The sequence below is a fragment of the Bubalus kerabau genome, chromosome 20 (genome assembly GCF_029407905.1).
Source record: "Bubalus kerabau isolate K-KA32 ecotype Philippines breed swamp buffalo chromosome 20, PCC_UOA_SB_1v2, whole genome shotgun sequence".
NCBI classification, from domain to species: domain Eukaryota; kingdom Metazoa; phylum Chordata; class Mammalia; order Artiodactyla; family Bovidae; genus Bubalus; species Bubalus kerabau.
The window spans coordinates 30377600-30404491 of record NC_073643.1 but is presented as its reverse complement, the minus strand read 5'-3'; the positions used below and the strand labels follow the sequence as shown (position 1 = coordinate 30404491).

Below are 26892 nucleotides of genomic sequence, written 5' to 3'. Positions count from 1 at the left end.
CCTGGGCCTTTACTTTGTTGTCTACTTCCTTCATGTTTCTCTATCCCACTAGACAATAAGATCCAGGAGGGCAAGGATCCTGTGTGCATGGCTCACCACTAACTCTAAGGACCAGTTCCTGGCCTAAAATACTCAAAGAATTTCCTGGGCTCAGCTTTAGAGTCTAAGTCTGTGACTTTGATGATGGAAGCTGACCCCTTCCCCACCTTCCTATTCCACATTTCTGAGTGATGATATTAACAAAATCCACATGCAAATAGGCCGTTGCAGATGTGATACACCTTGTGTCAACCCAGAAGATAGATCCGATCAATGTGATTTAGAGTTGTCTGGAAAGTTTGTGGGCTTCACTAAGATGGACTAAAAGATGAGACTATACTCTTGGCCAAAAAAAAGGAAAAAATGTTCCAACTAACAAATACATCTTGGAAACAAAAATCAAAACAACACAGAGGTTTTCTGCTTAGTCCTCAGACTGGTGAAAGTTTCTGAGTCCACAAGTGTGTGGACAGTCACATACTTTCAGAAGGTGACAGCGCTGTTTAAGGAGGTCCACTGGCAGTATTGCTTAAAAACATGCCTATCCAGAAATTACTCTTCAGAGAAATGGTCATGTAGAGGCTTGTGGTAGTAGCTGCTACCACACAGCTAATAATAATTATAAAAACACAATAAAAGATTTGCCAGGTACTACCCTAGGATCACTTTTAATCCTCAGTCTTTTATGAGATGAATACTGCCTCTGTTTTTTAAAGGAGGACACTGAGATTTGAATTACGGAAGATCTTGTTTTTAATAGAGAAAAACTGGATAGCTGTATATGTGATTCATAGAGACTAGTTAAATAATATTCCATCTATACTTCAAAGTACTAAGCAAAATAAGATTTTAAGTATCTCTAAAATAAAACAGAAAACCCCCAAGACATATTTTTGAGTAAAAAGCCAAAAAAAAAAAAATTGTAGAAGAATATGATACCTTTTAAGAGAAATTTAAGCCAAGAAGAACTACTTCAGTATATGTTTATGCAACAAACTACTTATTGAGATCCTATGGTGCATGCATGCTGCACAAGGCTTCAAGGCACCTTGGGAAAAACCAGTGAACAAAAGAGTTTTCTGTCTTTGGGGTGTTTATGTTCCAGTGATGCAGAGAAATGTAATACACATAATTTTGAAAGGAAATGACATGATATGTTATGAGATGAAAAGAGCTGAGAGCGGGTAAGGGACAAAAGGAGGTGTTCGGGAGTTCAGGGGAAAGTGGAAAGTACAATGTTACTTAGTGACAAGGCCTAAGGAGGTCTTGTTGAGAAGATGGTACTCAAGGGGATGAGAGGGCCACGTGGATATCCCAGGAAGAGGGATCTAGGCAGATGGAAGAGCTGGGCACCCTCCTAAGGAGTGTACTCACAGATTAAGAGTACATCATGGGCTTCCCTGGAGGCTCAGTGGTAAAGAATCACCTGCCAATGCAGGAGACACAAGTTCAATCTCTGATCGGGGAAGATCCCACATGCTGAGCAGCTAAACCCAAGTGTCACAGTTATTGAGCCTGTGCTCTAGAGCCCGGGAGCTGCAACTGCTGAGCCTACGAGCTGCATGTACTGAAGCCTGTGCCCTAGAGCCTGTGCTCTGCAACGAGAGAAGCCCCTGCGATGAGAAACCTGCACACCACAACTAGAAAGTAGCCCCTGCTCGCCACAACCAAGGAAAAGCCTGAGCAACAGTGAAGACCCAGCAAAGCCAAAAATCAGATCAGATCAGATCAGTCGCTCAATCGTGTCCGACTCTTTGCGACCCCATGAATCGCAGCACGCCAGGCCTCCCTGTCCATCACCAACTCCCGGAGTTCACTCAAACTCACGTCCATCAAGTCAGTGATGCCATCCAGCCATCTCATCCTCTGTCGTCCCCTTCTCCTCCTGCCCCCAATCCCTCGCAGCATCAGAGTCTTTTCCAATGAGTCAACTCTTCGCATGAGGTGGCCAAAGTACTGGAGTTTCAGCTTTAGCATCATTCCTTCCAAAGAAATCCCAGGGCTGATCTCCTTCAGAATGGACTGGTTGGATCTCCTTGCAGTCCAAGGGACTCTCAAGAGTCTTCTCCAACACCACAGTTCAAAAGCATCAATTCTTCGGTGCTCAGCCTTCTTCACAGACCAACTCTCACATCCATACATGACCACAGGAAAAACCACAGCCTTGACTAGACGAACCTTTGTTGGCAAAGTAATGTCTCTGCTTTTGAATATGCTATCTAGGTTGGTCATAAGTTTCCTTCCAAGGAGTAAGCGTCTCTCAATTTCGTGGCTGCAGTCACCATCTGTAGTGATTTTGGAGCCCAGAAAAATAAAGTCTGACACTGTTTCCACTGTTTCCCCATCTATTTCCCATGAAGTGGTGGGACCGGATGCCATGAACTTCGTTTTCTGAATGTTGAGCTTTAAGCCAACTTTTTCACTCTCCACTTTCACTTTCATCAAGAGGCTTTTTAGTTCCTCTTCACTTTCTGCCATAAGGGTGGTGTCATCTGCATATCTGAGGTGATTGATATTTCTCCCGGCAATCTTGATTCCAGCTTGTGTTTCTTCCAGCCCAGCGTATCTCATGATGTACTCTGCATAGAAGTTAAATAAGCAGGGTGACAATATACAACCTTGATGAACTCCTTTTCCTATTTGGAACCAGTCTGTTGTTCCATGTCCAGTTCTAACTGTTGTTTCCTGACCTGCATACAAATTTCTCAAGAGGCAGATCAGGTGGTCTGGTATTCCCATCTCTTTCAGAATTTTCCACAGTTTATTGTGATCCACACAGTCAAAGGCTTTGGCATAGTCAATAAAGCAGAAATAGATGTTTTTCTGGAACTCTCTTGCTTTTTCGATGATCCAGTGGATGTTGGCAATTTGATCTCTGGTTCCTCTGCCTTTTCTAAAACCAGCTTGAACATCAGGAAGTTCACGGTTCACATATTGCTGAAGCCTGGCTTGGAGAATTTTAAGCATTACTTTACTAGCATGTGAGATAAGTGCAATTGTGCGGTAGTTTGAGCATTCTTTGGCATTGCCTTTCTTTGGGATTGGAATGAAAACTGACCTTTTCCAGTCCTGTGGCCACTGCTGAGTTTTCCAAATTTGCTGGCATATTCAGTGCAGCACTTTCACAGCATCATCTTTCAGGATTTGGAATAGCTCCACTGGAATTCCATCACTTCCACTAGCTTTGTTCGTAGTGATGCTTTCTAAGGCCCTCTTGACTTCACATTCCAGGATGTCTGGCTATAGGTGAGTGATCACACCATCGTGATTATCTGGGTCGTGAAGATCTTTTTTGTACAGTTCTTCTGTGTATTCTTGCCATCTCTTCTTAATATCTTCTGCTTCTGTTAGGTCCATACCATTTCTGTCCTTTATCAAGCTCATCTTTGCATGAAATGTTCCTTTGGTATCTCTGATTTTCTTGAAGAGATCCCTAATCTTTCCCATTCTGTTGTTTTCCTCTATTTCTTGGCATTGATCGCTGAAGAAGGCTTTCTTATCTCTTCTTGCTATTCTTTGGAACTCTGCATTCAGATGTTTATATCTTTCCTTTTCTCCTTAAATTTAAAAATAGAATTTTTTTTTTCTTAACGAGTACATCATGAAGGTCAATGAAGCCAGAGGACTTGAAGAAGGGCTGGGGGGAGGGGTGATGGTAGGAGATAGGGCAGGGGAGTGGCAGATTGTGTTTTTAGGACCCATGGCAAGGACTGTGGCTTTTACTCTGAGTGGAATGTAACTAGTTGGATTGGAGCATGATAGGCTCTTATTATTAAAACCCTGGCAGTTGTGTTAAAAATGGGGCTCCCACGTGGCTCAGATGGTAAAGAATCTGCCTGCCAAGGAGTAGACCCGAGTTCGGCCACTGAGTCTGGAAGATTCCCTGGAAAAGGAAAGGGCAACCACTCTAGTATTCTTGCCTGGAGAATCCCATGGACAGAGGAGCCTGGTGGGCTACAGTCCACAGGGTCGCAAAGAGTCGGACATGACTGAGCGACTAACAGTTTTGTGTTGAAAATAAATTGTTGGAAGGTCCCTGGTGACTCAGCGGTAAAGCACCCACCTGCAATGCAGGAGACAGGAAGATCCCCTGGAGAAGGAAATGGCAACCCTCTCCAGTATTCTTGCCTGGGAAATCCCATGGACAGGGGAGCCTGGCAGACTACAGACCGTGGGGTCACAAAAGAGTTAGACACAGCTTGGTGACTGAACAACCAGGACAGAAGGCAGAAGAACAGCTGTAATACAACAGGTGAGACATGTAAACACATAATAAACATCTGAAAAGATTCATGAGAAACTCATGAAGCTCAATCTAGCTGTGGTGGGTATTGGGGTGGGGGAGAACATCTTAAGAGATTTTTTTGCTCGCCCTGTAGTCTTTGAATTGCTTGATAAAATACTATTTATCAGACATTTGAAAAATTTTAAATTACTATTATTATTATAAATACTAATAATATTTACCCTTCCTTCTGGAATCTTCCCTGATAGCTCAATAGGTAAAGAATCAGCCTGTAATGCAGGAGATCCTGGTTTGATTCCTGGGTTGGGAAGATCCCCTGGAGAAGGGAAAGGCTACCCACTCCAGTATTCTGGCCTGGAGAATTCCATGGACTGTATACAGTCCATGGGGTCACAAAGAGCTGGACACAACTGAGCAACTTTCACTTTTCTGGAATAATTCAATCTCCAACCAATTAAGTGTGGCCAAGAAAAGTAGGTATCTGCCAGGGGCTGGGGGAAAGTAGCCTGGTGCAGGGTGTCAGAGCTCAAGGGAAGTGAGAAAGGAACCTGTTACAGGGACTGGTGATTGGTCAGTTGAGTACTAGGGAGATTGATAGAAAAAATGAATATACTGAGAGTGAAGAATGAGTTTGTCAAAAATCATTTTTGAGGCTATTATAAGCCTTTAATGTGGGAAAAGCCCATGAAGTATCTCACTCAGGATTTGGCACATAGTAGGCACCTGAATGGAGAAGGCAATGGCACCCCACTCCAGTACTGTTGCCTGGAAAATCCCATGGATGGAGGAGCCTGGTAGGCTGCAGTCCATGGGGTCGCGAAGAGTAGGACACGACTGAGCGACTTCACTTTCACTTTCCACTTTCATGCATTGGAGAAGGAAATGGCAACCCACTCCAGTGTTCTTGCCTGGAGAATCCCATGGTCGGAGAAGCCTGGTAGGCTGCAGTCCATGGGGTCACACAGAGTCGGACATGACTGAAGCAACTTAGCAGCAGCGGCGGCAGCAGCAGGCACCTGAATATTTGATTTTCATCTGTCCTGATATGGCTTCAGTATACAAACAAATGTCTATGGAGTCAGTGAATTTCTTATGCATTGGGACAGTAAACCAGTATTAATTTAAAAGGGTAGCTTGGTGTAAATCTCTGAAGTTCAGAAAACATGGATTTGCAATTCTTGCCCTTGACCTTGTTGTAGTTTAATTAAGTTCTTAACCTACAAAGAAAAAAAAGAATATACTGAGGAGAATGGCAACCAGGTTTACTGTTGGACAGTGATGTGTATAGAAAAGGAGAAAACTAAAATGAAGCCTCCAGTGTTAGGTTGGAATTGGAAGCTGTGAACTCCTAGTTTTATAGACATTGATATAGAAATAAATAAACATATGGATCTATCTGTGTGCCAAGAGGGCCCGGCAATGACATCCCAATGGCCGTGAACACCCTAGCAGCCTCAGCTACATTCCTAAGTAGCATTCTCCACCAAAAAGAATTGGGACTTCTTGGAGAAATGCTTACTTCCAGGGCTGGGAAAGGGAGATGCAAGATGAACCTCGAATACCTTTTTGTACCAGAAAATAAAGAAGTGCTCCAAGAATGATGGAGACATGTCAAAAGGATGCAGGAGCCAGCTTGAAGAAGGTCTCATTGGCCAAGTTTAGACCAATTTAGGTATCAATTAATGATAGCAGTGAACTAACCCCTGGATAAAATAGGAATCAGTGAGTCAAAATTATTATAACTAAAAAAATGAATATATGAGAGGAGATGACTCTTTGCTTATCATAGGAATCCAACTGATAAATGTAAAAAGAATGATGGAGTTAGAAAACTACCATCTGGCAACCAGCATAGTGATTTTTTTTTTCCTTTTGGTCTTGCCATGTGGCTTCGTAGAATCTTACTTCCCCGACCAGGGACTGAACCCAGGCCTTCTGCAGTGAAAGTTCAGAGTCCTAACCACTGGACTACAAGGAAATTCTCCATCATAGTAGCAACTTAGCCTAAAAGCATGCACATAATAATTGGTTCAGTCAAGTAACATCAATGGAGGTGAAAACTTGAGAGTGAAAAATCTGATGAGAAATGGGATATTTGCAAAGTTTCACAGTTCTCACAAAACTATTTAAATTACTATCATGGGCTTAATAGTAGCCCCCAAAATGATATGTCCACATCCTAATCTCTGGAACCTGTGATTGTTACCTTCCTGTTAAAAAGAGTGTTTGTAGATGTAATTTAAAAATCTTGAGCTAAGGAAATCAGCCGAGATTATCCAGATGGGCTCTTAATCCAATAACTAGTGTCCTTTTAAGAGTAAGGTCAAGAGAGATGTGATAGACACAAGAGGCAACATGACCACAGGGGCAGAGATGGGAGTGATGCATGCAGTCACATGTCTAGGAATGCTGACAGTCAGCAGAAGCTGGGCGAGGCAAAAGAACTGACTCTTCTGTGGAGCCTGCAGAGGGATCGTGGGCCTTCTTACATCCTGATCTCAGACTCCTGGCCTCCAGAACTAAGTGTCCTGGATCCTATGGACTACCCTTGTTTTTGTTTAGTTGCTAAGATGTGTCCAACTCTGTGACCCCATGGACTGTAACCCAGCAGGCTCCTCTGTCCATGGGATTTTCCAAGCAAGAATACTGAAGTGGGCAACCATTCCCTTCTCCAGGAGATCTTCCCTACCTAGAGATTGAATCAGCATCTTATCACTGGCAGGCGGATTCTTTACCACTGACCCACCAAGGAAACCCAATGGAGTGCCCTTCCCTCCTTATAAATTCCCATTTCATTCACACAGTTTGAAGTGCACCCCCAGGATTGCAGCAAACTTCATGAAGCCAGCCACCCAGACAGTACCTGCCAGTCTGTTCTCCGAACTCTGGTCTTCACCCCAGCGTGGCCACCAGCTGCCACCACACCATTGTGGCATCACAGAAAACAACCCTGGTTCTTTTAGAGCAGACTTTTTGTTGCACTTGTTTCTAATTTTTAACAAAACACAATCTTTGTATTTAAAATGGATAACCAACAAGGACCTACTGTATAGAACACGGAACTCTGTATGGGAGGGGAGTTTGGGGGAGAATGGATACATGTATATGTATGGCCGAGTCACTCTGCTGTGCACCCGAAACAATCACACTGGGGACGACAGAGGATGAGACGGCTGGATGGCATCACTGACTCGATGGACGTGAGTCTCAGTGAACTCCGGGAGTTGGTGATGGACAGGGAGGCCTGGCGTGCTGCGATTCATGGGGTCGCAAAGAGTCGGACACGACTGAGCGACTGATCTGATCTGATCTGATATTTCATTATAAAATAAAACGTTTTTTGAATTTAGGTTTTGAAAGTCTCTGGGAAAAAGTTAACCTTGATGATATGTGACGCTTTCTCTTATTTGTTTGGAAAACTGGATTCACCCTTACTGTCCACCTTCCCCTACCTCAGCTTCATTCTGGAACCCACTGTGATCTACAAATAAGGACTAAAAAGCATGAATAAAAGACCATGAACATCAAAGAGCCTCCAAGTCTCTCTTTTGGCATTTTAATCCAGCCTGTTGTGTGCCCTTCAGGCTTTGTAGATGGTGTGTGGAATTTTCTATACTTTTCCTCAATCCCCTCTTCTCGCTTTCCACAGGATCATCTCAGAGGGATGGCCCAAACTCAAGTCATTCTCTCTGGGGTTACAAAAAGATCCTTGCACATGTTTTTCTGACACAGTCCCAGCTGTTTTCTCTTTCCCGTTCTTTTGTCTCCATCTTCCACCTCCTCCTCTGTGTTGTCAGGCTTTTTCCCTCTTGTGTACACCCAGAGGAACGGGCTAATCTTCTTGCATATTCACACTTATTGAAGGGACATCTCTATTATACCCAGTCTCTGTGCAAGGAAGAAATTCCACACGTTTTCTCTGCAACACAGAGGAAGCCCTCATGGACTGTTTGCCTGGTTAATACCATCCCCTTTGCCTGAAAGTCTCTTCTCTTGTGGTACAAATATTTTCCCATCGTTAAGTTAGTCTCTTCCAAAAAGTAACTTCTATCCTTGCCTGGAAGAGATGTCACTGGCCTCTGACCATTTGAATTGCGTTTTTGCCTTCTACTTTGCATCAGAGTCTATACTTTTGTCTTATTTCCCCTGGTCGTTTGCAACCTTCTTGAGTACAACAGAGAGTCTCAGGCTCTGAAATCAGTCCAGGTTTGAATCATGGGTCAGTCACTTGCCTGTGTAGTTGTGTGACCTTGGACAAGTTAGTTTACTTTTTTATACCTCAGTTTCTTTAGTGGGGGGTCATAATCTCATTTATAGGATTTTTGCAAGGATTAAATTAAATATTTTTCTCAAGTGCTTAGAAGAATGTTAGACACATAGAGAATACTTAATGTTAGCCTGCTGCTGTTGCTGCTGCTACTGCTAAGTCACTTCAGTCGTGTCTGACTCTGTGACCCCATAGATGGCAGCCCACCAGGCTCCCCGGTCCCTGGGATTCTCCAGGCAAGAACACTGGAGTGGGTTGCCATTTCCTTCTCCAGTGCATGAAAGTGAAAAGTGAAAGTGAAGTCGCTCAGTCGTGTCCTACTCTTCGAGACCCCAAGGACTGCAGCCTACCAGGCTCCTCTGTCCATGGGATTTTCCAGGCAAGAGTACTGGAGTGGGTTGCCATTACCTTCTCCATGTTAGCCTATTAATATTAATTACTATTATTATTAGTTACTATTAATATTCTCCTTTGTTGCATTAGTTATCTAGTGCTATGTAATTAAATTATCTCAGAATTTAGAAGCTGAGAACAATTATAAACATTTTTCATCTTTCATAGTTTCTGTGGATCAGGACTTGAGGCACAGGTTAGCTGGGTGGTTCTGGCTTGGGATCCTTCACAAGGCTGTGGTCCAGATCCCAGCTGGGGCTGCAGATTATGCAGATTACCTGGGGTGGAAAGACTCAAGTTAAAGCCATCAGTCTTCTCCATTCGGGCATTTAAACAGGCTGCTCTGATGTTCTGGTGACATGGCAGCTGGCTTCTTCTAGAGAGAACAGTTTATGACCTAGCCTCAGAAGTCAAATACCATCCCTTCCATCACACTTATTGTTCACAGACGTGCTCTGATTCACCTGGAAGGGGACTACACCAGGGCATGAACTCCAGGAGGCAAGGATCTTGGGGGCAATCGAAGAGGTTGGACATCACGTTTTGTTTTGCTCTAAGTGGGTGAGTACCAATAGGAGGCTCTAGCAATCGCAGACAGTGAGATGACCGCTGGCTAGAGAAAAGTTCCCAGGAAGAAGGAAGAAAGGAACTAAATAAAATATTTCCTCAGCCTTATCCCTTGCTTCTCCCTCCATTGCACTCTCAGCTTTAGCCAGACTGAAACCACCTCACTCCTCAATCTCATTTCAAGGCCCGTGCACATCTACAGTTTTTCTCTTTGAAAGCTTCTCCTCTCCACTTCACTTGGGCTACTTTCCTTTCAAAATTCAGCTCTCAGCTTAAACACAACTACATCCTTTGGGAAAGCTTTTCCTGATTCCCTTAGGCTGTGGCTGCTGTGTGTACTTTATCTCCTTTCATGGACCTTATCCAGTTTTTAGAAGTTGCTTTGGAGGCATCTCCAAGTGAGGGGAACAGCTGATGAAAAGGGACAGAGCAAGGTGTAAGAAATTAGCAAGGTAAGTTCTTTAACAGAAAGTTCCAGAACTTTAGGCAATCATGGAATTTTCTTTCTCTGCTGTACAATGCAAAGGTCACTGGCCTCGTGGGGCTTCTGAACACAGGAAATGTGGCTAGCGTGACTGAGGAATTATATTGAGCAACTCAAGAGTTGAATTTAAATTTTATTTAATTTAAATTTAAATACCTACACATGGCTAGTGGTAACGGTATTGTTCCACACAGATCTTACCAGAAGACCCCTGCTTAAAGACAGTCCAGGGTGGCAGAGGGGGAGGTTAAGCTTTGCTGTGTAGAGGACAGGCCCCTTCAGACTGGAAGGGCTACTCTGTCCTTGGAATTCTTCAGGCAAGAAGACTGGAGTGGGTTGCCATTTCCTTCTCCAGGGGACAATAAACTAAATCCAGTGTATTTAACCCGCTTCCCTGGTGGCTCAGCCATAATCAATCCGCCTGTAATGCAGGAGATGTGAGTTCAATCCCTGGGTGGGGAAGGTCCCCTGGAGGAGGGCGTGGCAACCTACTCCAATATTCTTGCTGGGAAAATCCCATGAACAGAGGAGCCTGGTCGGCTTTAGTCCAGAGTGTTGCAGAGTCAGACAAGACTGAAGCAACCAAACACAAGCATGGGCGCATTTAAAGCACTGGCCCACTGTGAAGACACCATTCTAATACATCTACAAGGCTCTTTGTAACTGAACAGGATGCTTAGAACAGTGAAAGGGTCTAAAGATACTAGGGACTAGTTCTCTGATGGCAAAATTGAAGAAATTATTTTTTTTGTAGTGGGGGTTTTCCCTACGTCTGCCACCTACGGTCAGGGTCAAAGCCACTATCTTTTAAGAGGGTCAACACTTGTGATGGCTGCATCTAAATTTGCACTTTCTAACACCAGTCAAGAACTAGCTTTCTGTCCTCCCTGTCTCCCTCTCTCCCTTCCTTCCTTTGTGTTAGGCTTTGAGAAGCGATGGTGGAACAATTCAGTAACTTTTCTTGAAAAGCTCACAGGGGAGAGTAATAAAGGTGTTCACACACTAGCTGGTTGCCAGAAGTTCTAGGTTCTCCTGTTTTGCTAGTCTATGTCTCTACGCCTCAGCTATCCCATTTGTGAGATGTCAGGGCTGGGAGAGGACTTCTGAGGTCTCCGCCCTAACTTCCTGGGCGCTTATGTAATGTAATCAAAACCATAATGATAATAAAAACAGCAGCCACATGAACTTGAGTGCTTATGTTCTAGGCACCACATGTGCTCAATGGTTTATCGTCGCAGTTTCACAAACTTCCATTTTGTGGATGAGAAAACAGAAGCTATGTGAGTTTAAGCAACTAGGTCACACAAGTAGTAGTAATAAATAGTTGCGTTGGACTTTAAATTCAGTTGGTTCCACTGCTTAAACTTCTCATGCTTTTGCTGCATTTACTCCTTTTCTAAGCTGGGCCATTGAGGTGCTTTGGGTTCAGGCAGGGAGTTAATTTTGTCACGATTACTAGTGATACTTTTTTTTTTTTTTTTAATGCGTGTTCTGTGTGTATACAGTCTCAATTAGTTTTCACAGCAACCGTAAAGAGTGGTTCATACTACTCCCATCATTGTACAGACGGGGAAAGGGAGGCTCAGCGGGACTGATTAAATTGCTCAAGGTCACACAGCTAGCCAACAGCAGGGATCCACAGTTAAACTGTTTGCGCCACCCCGCCGCCTAGACCACTCCGCCTCCAGCTGGGTGCAGGCAGCTCCGGCCAGGGATAGGCGGGGCGGCCCTACCGGGTCTGGGGGCTGGCCGCGGCCGCACGCCTCCGCCGCGCACGCGCTCTCGGGCTCCGGGTCCGGACGCGCCGCGGGCGCGAGGACGGCGGCGAGGAGCGTGCGCGCGGTGACGTGCCGGGCGCCATGTTGGAGGGCTGGTGGTAGCGGCTCGGGGAGGTGCTCGCTCTCTCGGTCTCGCTCTCTCGTTCGCTTCCCCCAGCTCCCTTCGGTGCCCCCCCCGAATCGCCTGCGTGCCGGAGTGTGTGCGAGGGAGGGGGAGGGCGTCGGGGGGGTGGGGGGAGGCCTTCCGGTCCCCGGGAGACCCGCGGAAGGAGGCGGAGGCTGCGAGGGACTCCGGGAAGCCATGGACGTCGAGAGGCTGCAGGAGGCGCTGAAAGGTGGGGGTAGCTGCCCCCTCTCCCTTCCTCCTCACCCTCCGTGGTCGCCTCTCCGTTCCCTTCTGGGCGAGTGACTTCGCGGGGCCAGGCTGGGGGGAGGGCGCGCTTCCCCGGCTCCCATCCCCCCTCCCGCTTTCCCGGGGGCGGGGAGCCCCGTGGGCAGCTCCCTCCCGCCCCGCTCTGGGCTTTGTGTCGGCCGCCGGCGTCTGGGCTGGGGGAGGGGAGTCGGGAAGCTCTCGAGGGGGCCCGGTCCCTCTCCCACTCCCCGTGAACGTTTCGTGGGCCCGCAGACCCCTCGCAGGCAGGCTTCATTCTCTGTCATCCCCCTGCACACCGGACATCGAGGGGAGAGAAAAAGTGAAAGGTTTTAGGGCGGGGGTAGAGGGGGCGGCAGAGCAACTTTGAAGTGTCTCTGGAGGCCCTTTTTTCAAAGCTTCTGGAGTCATCTTCCAGGCGCCCCAATTCTGAAGTGGTCGCCTTCCCAGCTCCGAATTGCTCGCCATCCGAGCAACAGGCTTGAGAACTTAGAATACGTGATTGCAGCGTTTTGAGAATTAGACTTTGATACCAAGGATCATTGGTTGATGACTGCAAGAGGGAGCTGGTGTTTCATATAACGCAGATTTATGAACCTCACGTAAACAGTTTGGGGGGAGTTGGGATTTGGGGTTTTTATTTTAACAGGTCTTTGAGATGAATCCCCCGGACTACATTAAGGATGGTTGGTGGAGAAGTGCCCCCTTTAGGAAGGGTCTCGTTATCTGTAAAGAGTGACATGTGAAGTTGGAGAGTCAGGTGGAATTTATTTGAGAGGCTTTTTAAATTAAATTAATTTCTTTATATGAGGAATGACTGGAGAGGAAAGTTTGTTTTTAAAGGGCATTGGAAATGGTTGGTGGACTTTGAAAAATACTAATAACTTTTGTTTCTTCCCTTATCTAGATTTTGAGAAGAGGGGGAAAAAGGAAGTTTGTCCGGTCCTGGATCAGTTTCTTTGTCATGTAGCCAAGACTGGAGAAACAATGTGAGTTGAAAACATGTAATCGTATTCATAAACCTGTGTGTCCTTAAGAATCGCTTAGGAAAGGGACAGAGGTGTATTTCAGAAGCATTGACTAATCCATCTGTCTAAATTGTACAGGCCCCATATTTAAAGCATTTATTCAGTGTATATGCTTCATTCACTTCACACCATGCTCTGTAATGAATTTTTAAATTGTATTAAAATTTTTCTTTATGCTTTTGCACATTTAGAATGTGTTAGTCTAGAACAGCCAGAAAAAGGAAGAATGCATGTTCCATTGTGACTCTTTGGCCATAACAAGCGGGCTTATTTCCAGAATTCTGTGGCTTTGATTCTATTTCAGATTCTTCTTCTTTTTTTTTGGTGATATTTTCTCATATTGTCCGGTATCCAGCCTTTTGTTGTCATTTATATATGTGGGTGCTGGAAGTATCACTACTGTTTATTCTCTTGGGCACTCAGGGTGATTATCTGACAAATTCCAGATGCTACAGTCTTGACTGTCCTGTAAACTTTCTAGGATAGCTAACTTGTTAGCATATGCTCAGCATTTTATTAGGCTTGATTCCAAATGTTGTGAATCTGAAACTTACACTGTGAAGTTAAGACTGTTTTCAAAGGAACATTTATGAATCGAAGACTTACACTGTGACGTTAAGATTGTTTTCAAAGGAACATATTGTTTCATTGTGTCTAGTGTGTTTTGCAGGAGTTGTTTTCATTCTTGGGCTGTTTATTTGTAGAGAGCAGTGCAGATTTGGTGACTGATTTTGTAGTCTTGTCTTTGTGTAGGGGTAGGAAGCAGGAAGGGGAGAGGTTTTGGAAGGTGTAGTGTTAAAAAGTGGGGTTTTTAAAAATTCTTTTTGAGGCCTAATAAAAAGAGTGTAAGCTTCAGCAATTATGTAATGTATGCTTTGTTTGGCTTTATTAGCAAATGTTCATTTCTTACAAGATTTGCTTATGGTTGCAGCATAGTCTCCTGATAACTAGCCTGCTTTTAAAAGGGGTGGGGGAAACCTCTTTAATGGTCATGCCAACCAACTGAAACTCCTTGGTGCTTATTAAAATTACCAGTCACCTTAGGAATTTGACTGATGCGTTCAATCTTAAGTTTATACTTACTGCCTTAAAAAAGTGGAACTCTTCAGAATTTAAAAAAAGTAATTTTTGCTTCTGAGTTATAGTCTCTTAGAACATCTTGATTTTTAAAAAATTGATGCTGAATAACTAATTTGTATTAATTGTTAGTTGGTCCTAACTTATACCTCTATAATAGCAGGAGGAGAAGCGTTTTACTTCAGAGTTTTAATAAACAAGATTGTTTGGAGTTAAATACTTAAAACCTCTTTCTGGGTCTGTGGAGATTGCCTTCCCTTCTTGATACAGTGCATTGGCCGTAAATGTATAAATAGTTGAAAGTTGCTTCAAGGAAGCTTTTTAATATCATGTTTGACTGGATCACCAAGTGGCTTGGGAAATTTAACCTGCTTTTTCTGGACAATTATTTATCTAATAGAGGACTTTAGAAGATCATCAATTGTCCCATCCTTGTCTACACTCCTGCTCCCTCCCTCCCAATCTCTAGGTCTTACTACAGGTCTTACTATTTTTGTATTAAAATGACCGGTGGTGTTAGATTCTTTATGGATTTTGGAAGATATTTTTAAATTTATGATTCAGACAGTTTTTACATTTAGTTTTATTTAGTCTTTGGTTTTTTTAATCAATTTGAGCATGCCTTAACTTTTGATATGGAAATTTGCAGTTTCCGTCATCATTTATGGTTAAACTGAGCTTTGTCTAACTTCTAAGATTGTAAATAGGAGATTGAAAATCTAAAGGATAGCAGTTCAGATCTTGCTGATGTTTTAGTATAGGTGGGTTTCTTAAGAATTCCTGAATTTCTTCCCCTCATTTCTTATTTTAGAAAATAAGTTTATTCAGTAATGCTTTTTTTTTTTTTTAAACCCTTCATTTATTGAAAAGAACTTCATTTATTGAACTATATATTTTGGTAAATTTTGACATCTGCACTCATGAAACTATCACTGCGCTCCAGGTGGAGACTGTATAAACATTACTCCCTCTTGCCCTTTGTTACCTGTCTTCCATGTGTGTGTTCTCATCCCCTCAGGTAGATTAGTTAGCATGTTCTGAAATTGTATGTAAATACAATCATACAGTGTGTTCTTTGCCTTTTAACAGTTTTTTTTTTTTTTTTTTTTAATTGGAGGATAATTGCTTTATGTCTGCCTTTTTTTACTCAGGGTAACTTAAGATGACTCCATGTCCAGAAATCAATAATTGATTCCTTTTTATTTTTGAGTAGTAGTCTTTACATGGATATCCTACAGATTTTGGTTCATTCACTTGTTGATGGACATTCGCATTATTTCTGGGTTAAAAAAAAAAAAACCTATGAACATTTTTGTATGTGTCTTTGTATATTCTTTTCTCTTGGATAGCAACCCGTCCAAGAGTGGAATGGTTGGGTCATATGGTATGTGTATGTTTAACTTTAGAAACTGCCAAACTGTTTCCTAGAGTGATTGTACTAGTTTACTTTTCTCTAGCAGTATGGGAGTTCAGATCAGTTTCTCCACATCCTTTCCAACACTTACTATGATCAGTCTTCCTCATGTCAGGTATTCTAATAGGTACCTATTGCATAGGAATTGTAATTTGTATTTGCCTAATTACTAATGATGTTGAGCGTCTTTTCAAGTGTTTATTTACTGTTTGTGTATCTTTAGTAAGTTGATGCCTCACATCTTTGCCCATTTCAAAATGAAGTTCTTTGATTTCTTACTGAATTTTGAGAGTTCTTTATATATGGATACAAATTCTTTATCTAATGTGGTTTGCAAATACTCGACTGTGTGGGTTATCTTTATTCTCTTAACAGTGTATTTGAAAGTGAAATTTTAAATTTAATTCCATTTTGATTTTTAAAAATTTCCTCTCTTGAAGGATTCTTACTGCATTATTTGTTGTGATCATTTGTTCTTCTATGCGTTCTAGTTTAGTCATTGTTTCCTGAAGTAGTTTTTTCTGTTCTGGATCTTTGCTGTATTCTATTGCTTCATTTTCTGAGTTTCTCTGACTGACTTGCATCATTTTTCTCATGTTTTTAGCTCCTTTTGAAATAGTTTAAGGTTTTTGATCAAGTCTTTCTAGCTCTGCTTCACTGTCTTAAGGGATGTTATTCTGCTCCTTATTCTCCTTTTCTCTTAACAGTTTCATATCTGATTTGACCTTGATATCTGTCTTGCATTTTTATATAAAAGTAATTTTCCTGAACTTTGAGTAGGAGTCATGGTTCAGAGTAGCTGTTGTAACTTCCCAGAGCTCTCATTGTTTTTGTGAAGTGTTAGAGCATGGAGCTTGCTTTCTGAAATTTCTAGGTTTTGTTTTGCTTTTATTTGGAGCTTCTGTTTCCTTTATCTTGTCTCTTTCTCTTGTGTGTGGGGTCTCCTCTGGATGGGAGGTCTGGTGGGTCACTTTCAAGAGCTCATGGGAACAAGACTGTTGCTTTCAGCTCTTGTTGGAGGTTTTTCTATTCATTTATTACTGGAGTAATACGTATCTCAGTTTCAGCTGTTCTCAGATTGACCTGCCATGATTTCTTGTGAACAACTGTTGGCTATTTTGTGTTTCTCCTATTTGTAGCCCTTTCAGATACACTATGACTTCTGTTTCCTCTTGTACAGATTCTTATAATGTTCAGGTCATCTGACTGTGAGTTTTTCCTCATTAACTTATTTTGGGGGGATTGTGAGATAACCTTGTTCAGGTAGATTTATTGTAAATGTTTTTGCTTATTGGTTTTGGGTTTTGCTGTGTACTTAACATCTGACATAAGGGGTTTTGGAGAGATGAAAAATTCTAGCACCTCTGCCATCCTTTTAGAATTATGCTATTTAGGAGAACTTTGTAAGTCAGTCCCTGTTAAGTTAGTTTCTTCATCTATAAGATGGGGATAATGATAGTACTACATAGTATGAGTACATCATACATGGAAAACTTAGAAAACCAAACACTACTTGGTAAAGTGTTAACATTATTTATTTACTCAATAAATAGTAGTTGTTAATTGTGTTGATACTGCTTATATTGAGTCTGCTTTTTTCCCTCCTTGCAGTTTCAAGCTCTTTGTGTTTATTAATTTTGACATATCACTAAGAAAATCGCAGTTAAGTTACTTTAAAGTAGTAGTAATCAACAACTGAGATGTGCGTCATTATAAATAAAATCTCCTTAAGTCCGTGAAGCTGCTAAATCCTTCTCTGGCTTTCTTTAGGAGGGAATTTTGTCTAGCATAGTGTTGGCTACTTGGAATGTTATTTCTAAAATGTCAGTTTCACACACTATCTTTGGGATTTTTGCCACATCCTAGCATCTGTATAATTATTTATTTTTAGGTTAGGTTACTTTTTTCTTCAGATTTTTTTTAAGATGTAAAAATACTACAGATAGAGTCTAAGCCCTCATTTTGCCCCTTCCCAGAAGTATAATCATTATGTTAATTTCTTCCTATTAATCTAATGAGAAATAAAGTCTGAAACCAGTGGTTTGTTGAATTAGTTACATCTTTCTGCATCTTTTTAAAATCTATGACTAATAAAGTGTTGATTAGTATTGATTACCCATGTGCCATCTAAATTCCTGTCATGTATGTGCCATTATCACAGCGGTACACAGAGGAAGCACAGTAGATTTTCAGTAAATAAAGTTAAGTGTGGATGCCCTTTTGCATTTAAATATTTTAGTAACTGCAGTGATTAAGATGGGAACATGAAGAAAATTATAGTTTTTTTCCTTTGTTTCATCACATCGAACCTGCAAACCCAGTGTGTCTTGTACACTGCACAGTGTCTACTGCGTGAAGCCCTAGAAGCTAGATGTGCCAACTTTGTTTTCTGACTGGAATTAACTTCAACTCTTCAATCATTTGGGTGTACAAATGAGTTCATATTTTCCATGTTTAGTCCAAATTTTTACTAGTAGTTGGCTAGTCCCCTAATTTCATGAGAGTTAGCATGTGGTAATGTCATTCTTGGAAGGAGCATGGCTTGATTCTGAATTTAGGTTAGCAGCGTGTCTGTGTGAATTAGGACTGATCATTTGTGAACCTGTTTCCACACTTGAAAAATGGGGTTTATACCATGTAGTTGCCTCAGATATTGTGAGGATGTGAATAAATGAAAATATGTAACTATAGATAGTAAAATTGGGGAAAGAATAAAAATTACAGTTGTCTATGTGTTGAGCTTAAATAAGAGAGCATTTGGTTTATGAAACAAGTCTGAGGTACTTAATCTTGTGGAAAGAGCTCTGGTTTGAGAGTGAGGACAGCGTCAGACGGGCCTGGGTTTGAATTCCCAGCTCTACCACTTAGTCTGTCACCAGGGCAGGCCGACTGACTACTCGATGCCTTATTTCCTTATAGTAAATATAGGTAATGAAGTAAATCTACCTCAAGGGATGTTGTGGTGATTCACTGGGTTTATACTTTGTAAGTGTTTAACTTGGTCCCTAGTGCACAGTGACAGCCCTCTCCACTACTGTTTTAGTTTCCAACAAGTTAAGTACCGTGAGCCACACTTCCTTCAGACATTGAATGAGGAACTTAGAAGGGGTGATTTCCAAGTTTCCTTCCATTTCAGAAGCCTTGTAGGAGTTGATGTTTTGGCAGTAGTTAGCGGGGTGGTATTGCAGTAACAGTGATTAAGGGTGGGGCATAATCATAGTGGTTGCTGTTAAATGTCTGCCAGTGGTGAAGATGTTTGCTGGGGGTATGTTGCATAGGTCAGTAGTTTGGAGACAATTAAAAAAAAATGAGGATCACTTCTCTGTACTTGGATGAGAGACACCAGCCAGTGTTCTCACTAGCTCATGAGAGCCACAAAGGGGTTCCCATGATGTCTGTCTTGGTGGCACTTACAAGTTGCCTTTTATCTGCATCCAGAGATCTTCTTTGTGCCTGCCAGTGAGCGTGAATTCATAATGCTTATGGATTGTTGGGAAGCCTGTCACCAACTTCACGTGGTTTCAAAACATCATCTTAGTAAGAACATAAGGAATTTATGGTCCAGTAAGAACGTAAGGAATTTATGATTCACAGCCTGCAATAATTTCCCTCTGTTTTGTGGACTGTTGGTCTTTTACCTTTTTGATATGGGAGTTTATTGGGGTGGAAGGGTGAGTGAGGGTTCGTGCTTGTGTCTGCCTTCCTAAATCAGTTTTCAGTATCAATGGCAGAAAAATTTAAGTCACTTAGCAAAACAGTGTAGACAGTTGAAGAGGAGACTGTCAGCTGTTATTTAATTTAGTACTTAATGCCTGTGAAAGCTTTATATTTTAAAATACTTGGTGAACGTGAGAACTGTTAGGTCTTCATTTTTGCTAGGACTTCAGATGTGTTCAGTTGCTCATTTTTGTTTTCTTTGGTTTCACCCATTTTATATATGCTATTTATATAAAAAGTAGTCCTTTTTATATATCAGGCTGTCTAGGTTTGACAGTCCTTATAACCACCCTCCTAACTCTGTTCCTATCAAAATAGATTGAATATGATTGAGAACATACGCCATTGATTGTAAAGTGTATAAGAGCTAATTTAAGTCTCAATTAGTAAAAAAAAAATAATAAAAAATATATATAAATAATAGTAATAATGTGTCATATAGTAAATAACATGTCATATGTGGTAGTTCAAGTAGGGCTTTTTTACAAGGTACCAGTTTGACTTTGTGGCGAGGTGGCGGGGTGGATAGCTTTATTGAGACAATCTACTGTAGAGTAAAAGACAAACTTGGAGCTGTTTATGTCAAGGTATCTCTGTTGTCTCTGTGCTTACATCTCCTTGACTCGAGGTTAGCAGGCTGTTCTGGTTTCATTATAAGCTGTTTCAGTGACCGTGATGGAGTAAATTAGTCACCTAAGCCCTCTTTTGCTCTGTTCCCCAGCTGAAAATATGATTAATAACACTTAGGTCACAGAGTTTTTATGAAATATCAGGCATTCAACAGCCACCACGTCCAGTACCAAAATAAGGAACAATTGGGGCTTCCCATGTAGCTCAGTTGGTAAAGAATCTGCCTACAATGCAGGAGACCCAGGTTTGATTCCTGGGTTGGGACAATCCTTTGGAGAGAGAAATGGCAACCCACTCCAGTATTCTTGCCTGGAGAATCGCATGGACTGCAGCCTGCCAGGCTCCTCTGCCCATGGGGTCACAAGAGTTGGACATGACTTAGCGACTAAACCAGGCATTCAACAAATCATAGATTGTTTATATACTGTGATATAAAAAATAGAAATGAATAGTAAAAATGACAGTTACTTAATACCAGTTTTGATACCTGCGAGTTTTTGTAGCTTACTGAAATGAAATCCTAGGAATGAAAATATACTGACTGGTAATACGATCTCAGTTCTCTAATCTCATCAAGCTTCTTTATACTTGTGACTGAGCTGACTGTTTGGCTTGTCAGAATTTGGCTTCAGCTATTATATTTTTCTTCTTCCTATAGCCAAGTCTGACTTAGACTGTCTCAGATGTGCATACCTGTACTTGTACTATCTCCTTATTTGCCTGAGCTACCTGCAGGAGGTGAGGCCTTTTTAGTATTTTGACTCTTTTAAGTCTGATTCTGCTAATGTTATTTTTTGTTGTATGTGGTGCTGGTTAGTACTTCTACCTAGTTAGAGTCTTTGATTGATTTTGAGGTGGTGAGTCAGAAATCTTGGGACTAGAATTTTCACATAAGAACTTCTATTTCAGGTTTTGGGTTTTTGTTTTTTTTTTTCTTCTTCCTTAAAGGTGTACCTTTAATGAACATTTATTTTGTGCCAGACACTGTCAGATGTTTAAAGTGCTTGCCCTAATTTAATCTTCACTATTACTCCCTGAAGTAGGTATCTCCTTTTTAAAATAAGGATACCAAGGGTCGCAGAACTTAATAGTTTTGATGGTGCAGCTGGTGAGTGACCGAATTGGGTTTTAAACTCAAGGCATTCTGATTTCAGACGGTAAAGAATTTGCCTGCAACACGTGAGAACTGGGTTTGATCTCTGGGTTGGGAAGATCCCCTGGAGGAGAGCATGGCAACCCACTCCCAGTAGTCTTGCCTGGAGAATCCCCATGGACAGAGGAACCTGGTGGTCTACAGTCCATGGGGTCTCAAAGAGTCAGACACAACTGAGGGACTAAGCACAGCACAGCAGATTCTGACTTCAGATTCTCCCATAACCTGTACTTTATACCACTTGGCACTTGTTCAGCAATCTTCTCACATCTGAGAATCCTTACAAAACTACTTAGAATTTGAAGCTTCACATTTGGTAGGAATCTGTTATCACTGTTATTTTTGTAATTTCTGAGGCTTTTATGCTGTTTACCCAAGCCAGACCCTGCATACCTGTCCAGCCCCCCTTCCTTGTGCTGTATTGTGATCCCATCACCTAAGGCACTGACACTGCAGGTAGTTTCCTGGGGAATGGGGTTGTGGCACGTATGGGGAAGGTGGTGGTGGAGGTTTGGTCATAAGTTGCGTCCAACTCTTAGAACCTTAGGGACTAGAGGCTCCTCTGTCTGTGGGATTTCTCAGGCAAGAATACTGGAGTGGGTTGCCATTTCCTTCTCCAAAAAAAACTATTAGGGGATATTGATTGAAAGAGTTAGTAAGGTAGGTGACTTGATGTACCCTAACATTTGTAATTTTGATCATTTTCCAGTGATGTCAAATGCTGAAACTTTTCAGTAATTGTAATTTTGCAGAGGTATAAATTTGAAGCATATAGATAGTGAGACTGATGTACTTTTAGCTGGAATGTATATGCCTCTTTAATGTATGCATCTTGAATTTGTTATTCTCAATCACCCAAAAATCTTACCTTTGTCATATTGGGAGGTAGGTGATACTATTTACAGGTGGTGAAATGAGAAAATACATACTGTACAAGGATTTGAAGTTAGATTTAAGAGGTTTTATGCTTCCTTGGTAGCTCAGCTGGTAAAGAATCCACCTGCAGTGCAGGAGACCCTGGTTTGATTCCTGGATTGGAAAGATCCGCTGGAAAACGGATAGGCTAGCCACTCCAGTATTCTTGGGCTTCCCTGGTGGCTCAGCTGGTAAAGAATCCACCTGGGAGATTTGGGTTTGACCCTGGGTTGGGAAGATACCCTGGAGAAGGGACTGGCTACAGACTCCAGTATTCTGGCCTGGAGAATTCCATCCACTGTATAGTCCGTGGGGTCACAAAGTGTTAGATACGATTGAACAATTTTCACTTTCACTTTTTTCAAGAGGTTTTACAAGTGTATCTGTAATTTTTGCACTATTATGTATTGTTGGGAAGGAGGGTGAGATAGCTTTTTGTTAACAACAAAATATTTCACTCAGAATTGTTTGTACTAAAGTGAATTTAGTATTTCTGGAGACGGTTTTATTCTGGTCTTATTTTAAGGGTACTGTCCATGAGGATTCCAAGGTAACTTTTGAGATTTTGGTCTTTTTTTCTCCAAGTGGTTCTTTAACTGGAGACTGGTCCACCTTTTCTAGGGCCTTTGCACATTAGAATATTTCTGCAAAGAGTAATATTGAAGTGGGTAGAATATGGCCTGGTTTTCTGTTATCACCTGTGAAGACTGTTGGTAAACTCTGGGTTTTCCTGTTAATAGGCTGTTATAAGACAATTTTGTCCTAACTGTTCATATTAGAGGGTTCATGGGTATACCTTGTTACCTTGTCATCCACTTTTCTGATAAATGTGATCTCTGGCATTTGGTTTTGCCATCTTAGTTGCTCTAGCATTTGGCAGAAGTGAATGCCACAACTAGAATTTGGCCACTTTATTAATCTTTTTTCTTGTTTGGATTGGGCCACTTTAAAAAATTCCAAAATGTTAGGTGAGTATATGGACAAGTGGTAAATACAAATACTTGTAGAACTTTCAGTGTTTCTAAAAAGACTGAAAGTTCTACAAGTATCTTAAATCTGGGGAATATCACATATATGCTTTTCAATTTTATATCTCCATATTGGTTAACAAGCTTGGTTAGAATAACTGCATTCTGAATTTAATGGATCATTAATTTAATTATTGTATCTGTAATAAGTTAGATTAAAATCATGTGCAAAGATTATGGAAATTAATACTCCTTTGGAGAAGCCTGTCTAGTTTTAAAAGCTTTTTATTTTAAAAATGCTCACAGGAATAAAGAAAAATCAAACTATACTGTTAACCTATTTTGTGTATATTCTTAATAGATTTTTTGTAAATGCATGTATGTGTAAAGGTTCTTTTAAAAAACGTGATACCAAATTCTGCAGTTTGGTTTTTGTAACTTGCTGTATTTATATATCTTTTATCAAAACACATCACTGATTTTTTTGGGGTCGTGTGTATTCAATTCTTTGACTCTATTTAGCGTCCTTTTTGATGGTCTTAAAGGGTTGCTCACAGTTAAAACAATTCAAACGATGCTTAAGTGAGCATAATTATGTTGGCACAGTTGCAAGAATGGGGTTTATGGGTTGGAGTTTATGTGCATTATTGTTTTGATAGATAATGCCAGCTGACCTTCAAAAACATTTTTTTTTTCATTCAAATCCCAAAGAAAGGCAATGCCAAAGAATGCTCAAACTACCGCATAATTGCACTCATTTCACATGCTAGTAAAGTCATGCTCAAAATTCTGCAAGCCAGGTTTCCATAGTACGTGAACTGTGAACTTCCAAATGTTCAAGCTGGATTTAGAAAAGGCAGAGGAACCAGAGATCAAATTGCCAACATCTGTTGGATCATAGAAAAAGCAAGAGAATACCAGAAAAACATCTATTTCTGCTTTATCGATTACACCAAAGCCTTTGACTGTGTAGCAAACTGTGGAAAATTCTTAAAAAGATGGGAATACCAAACCACCTGACCTGCCTCCTGAGAAATCTGTATGCAGGTGAAGAAGCAACAGTTAGAACTGGACATGGAACAACAGATTGGTTCCAAATTGGGAAAGGAGTACGTCAAGGCTGTATATTGTCACCCTGCTTATTTAACTTATATGCAGAGTACATCATGAGAAATGCTGAGTTGGATGAAGCACAAGCTGGATACAAGATTGCTGGAAGAAATACCAATAACTTCACATACGCAGATGACACCACACTTGTGGCAGAAAGCAAAGAACTAAAGAGCCTCTTGATGAAAGTGAAGGAGGAGAGTGAAAAGTTGGCTTAAAGCTCAACATTCAGGAAACGGAAGATTGTGGCATCCGGTCCCATCACTTCATGGCAAATAGATGGGGAAACAATGGAAACAGTGAGAGGCTTTATTTTTGGGGGCTCCAACATCACTGCAGATGGTGACTGCAGCCATGAAATTGAAAGACACTTGTTCCTTGGAAGAAAAGCTGTGACCAACCTAGACAGCATATTAAAAAGCAGAGACATTACTTTGCCAACAAAGGTCCGTCTAGTCAAGGCCGTGGTTTTTCCAGTAGTCATGTATGGATGTGAGAGTTAGACTGTAAAGAAAGCTGAGTGCTGAAGAATTTAGGCTTTTGAAGTGTGGTGTTAGAGAAGACTCTTGAGAGTCCCTTGAACTGCAAGGAGATCCAACCAGTCCAACCTAAAGGAAATCGGTCCTGACTATATTGGAAGGACTGATGCTGAAGCTGAAACTCCAATACTTTGGCCACCTGATGCAAAGAACTGACTCATTTGAAAAGGCCCCGATGCTGGGAAAGATCGAAGGAAGGGGAAGGTGACGACAGAGGATGAGATGGTTGGATGGCATCACCGGCCCTGTGGACATGAGTTTGCGTAAACTTCTGGAGTTGGTGATGGACAGGGAGGCCTGGCGTGCTGCAGTCCATGGGGTCTCAAAGAGTCGGACACGACTACACAACTAAGCGACTGAACTGAACTGTATACAAACAGTATATCAAAGTTTCCTGTCCAGTGTCAGCACTGAGCATTATTAGACTTTTAAGTCTGAAAATCTGATAGATGAAAAATGTTACCTCATTTTAATGTGCTTTCTTTTCTTTTACTCCAGGGTCTTTGCATTTGTTTATTGCTTTTTGTTGTTTTCCGTTTCCCTCATTTATTAAACTATGATTTGTCCCTTTGTTTTCAGTCTTTTTGCTAGATTTTTATTTTTAAAATAATAGAGTAGCTTGATAAAGTTGCTTTTAAATAAGGTATGCTTCTATTGTATTAGGAATAATTTGAGTTTAAAATAGTCTCATGATGGTCTAAACTGTATAGGAAAAGGTGGTCTTTGTTTTAATGGGTAGATGGAATTGTTATTTCTGGCATGTATCTGCCTTTTTTTCTCCCATTCCTGAGATAGGTAGTCATATTTATTTATCAGTAAAAGAAACTTCAAATACAAAGGTATATCTTTAATTTTTATGACTGTATTTGACATTTTGTTACGGTAAATCCAGCCCTGCCCCGCCCCTCCGTGTGGCCCTTGTTTACTTATTTGTAAATAATCCTAAACAACAAGTTACAAAAAGCTACATTCTGCCCTTGCTGCTGCTGCTGCTAAGTCGCTTCAGTTGTGTCCGACTCTGTGCGACCCCATAGACGGCAGCCCGCCAGGCTCCCCCGTCCCTGGGATTCTCCAGGCAAGAACACTGGAGTGGGTTGCCATTTCTTTCTCCAATGCATGAAAGTGAAGAGTGAAAGTGAAGTCGCTCAGTCGTGTCTGACTCTTAGTGACCCCATGGACTGCAGCCCACCAGGCTCCTCCATCCATGGGATTTTCCAGGCAAGAGTACTGGAGTGGGGTGCCATTGCCTTCTCCCATTCTGCCCTTAGGTTGACTGAATACTGAGAACATGCTGTGAACCTCAAAATGTCATGAAGTCCTAGTCAAGCAGAAGAAGTGAAAATACTCCCCACCCCAAAATGGACATATCTTAAAGATTGTTTCCTACTATCTTAAAATTAGTTTTGAATAAATACATACTTTTATTTAAATGTAAGTAAAATACTTAACAGTCTTTAAGGAAAAATAATTGAAGATGTGTGAGAATTTTGAGATGTGGGATTTATCTCCAAGGTTGCATTTAATGATGTAATTTACTTCACTTTCCTTTTCAATACTTCATAACTGTTCTCAGCCAGGGATAACAACATCTGGAGACATTTCTGGTTGTTATAAATGGAGGGTGCAGCTGGCATCAGGATACAGTGAGTGCCTGGAGTGCTCCAGTGCGTGGGATAACACCCACAGCAAAGGGTTATCAAACCCAAAATATCAGTAGTGCTGAGGTTGAAAGATTTTGCTTCATAGGAAAAAGCATACATTAAGCTTTAAAAAGTCTCTGATAGTTTTGTTTTGTGACCTGTGAAATAAAAATACTGATGTGTATAACCAAGACTTCTTAGTTTTATCTTTTAGGATTCTGTTGATACTTGAGAAACTTAGAAAAGTCTAATTTTGAGAAAGAAGTACACTTATCAAGATTTGATAGTTTAATTATAAAGTGTTCTCTTTCCTGATTTTCAGTTAAAGTCCAAAATGCTTTGCCTTTTATCGAATCAAATATTGCCTAGAAGTCTTGCTCCTTGCTGGTTATACTCACAACAGTCTTGACATTAGATTTGTTGGGGAGGTTTTCCCACCAAGTAATTCTGAGTCTCCTACGATTCAGTTGTTACATGTTGTACTCAGAGTTAGCGTCAGATCTCACATGTTAAGGGCTTAGCCCCACAGTGCTGCCTCCCACCACCACCATCTGCAG

The 26892-nt window shown here is 41.4% G+C and overlaps 1 protein-coding gene across 5 annotated transcripts in view; it reads left to right on the top strand.

Moving 5' to 3' along the window:
• Window positions 1-9273: 9273 nt before the first annotated feature.
• The window catches only part of PPP4R2 (protein phosphatase 4 regulatory subunit 2), a 55598-nt gene continuing 37979 nt past the window's right edge, over window positions 9274-26892 (top strand). The window contains exons 1-2 of one of the 5 annotated variants that reach the window (XM_055558492.1): window positions 9274-9506; window positions 13052-13133. In XM_055558492.1, the coding sequence (XP_055414467.1) occupies window positions 13132-13133 (2 nt within the window). In that variant the 5' untranslated portion in view covers window positions 9274-9506; window positions 13052-13131. Of the gene's footprint in view, window positions 9507-11821; window positions 11889-11953; window positions 12110-12432; window positions 12474-13051; window positions 13134-26892 lie in introns of those variants that run through there. The other 4 variants (XM_055558493.1, XM_055558495.1, XM_055558491.1 and 1 more) reach the window with 4 other exon arrangements.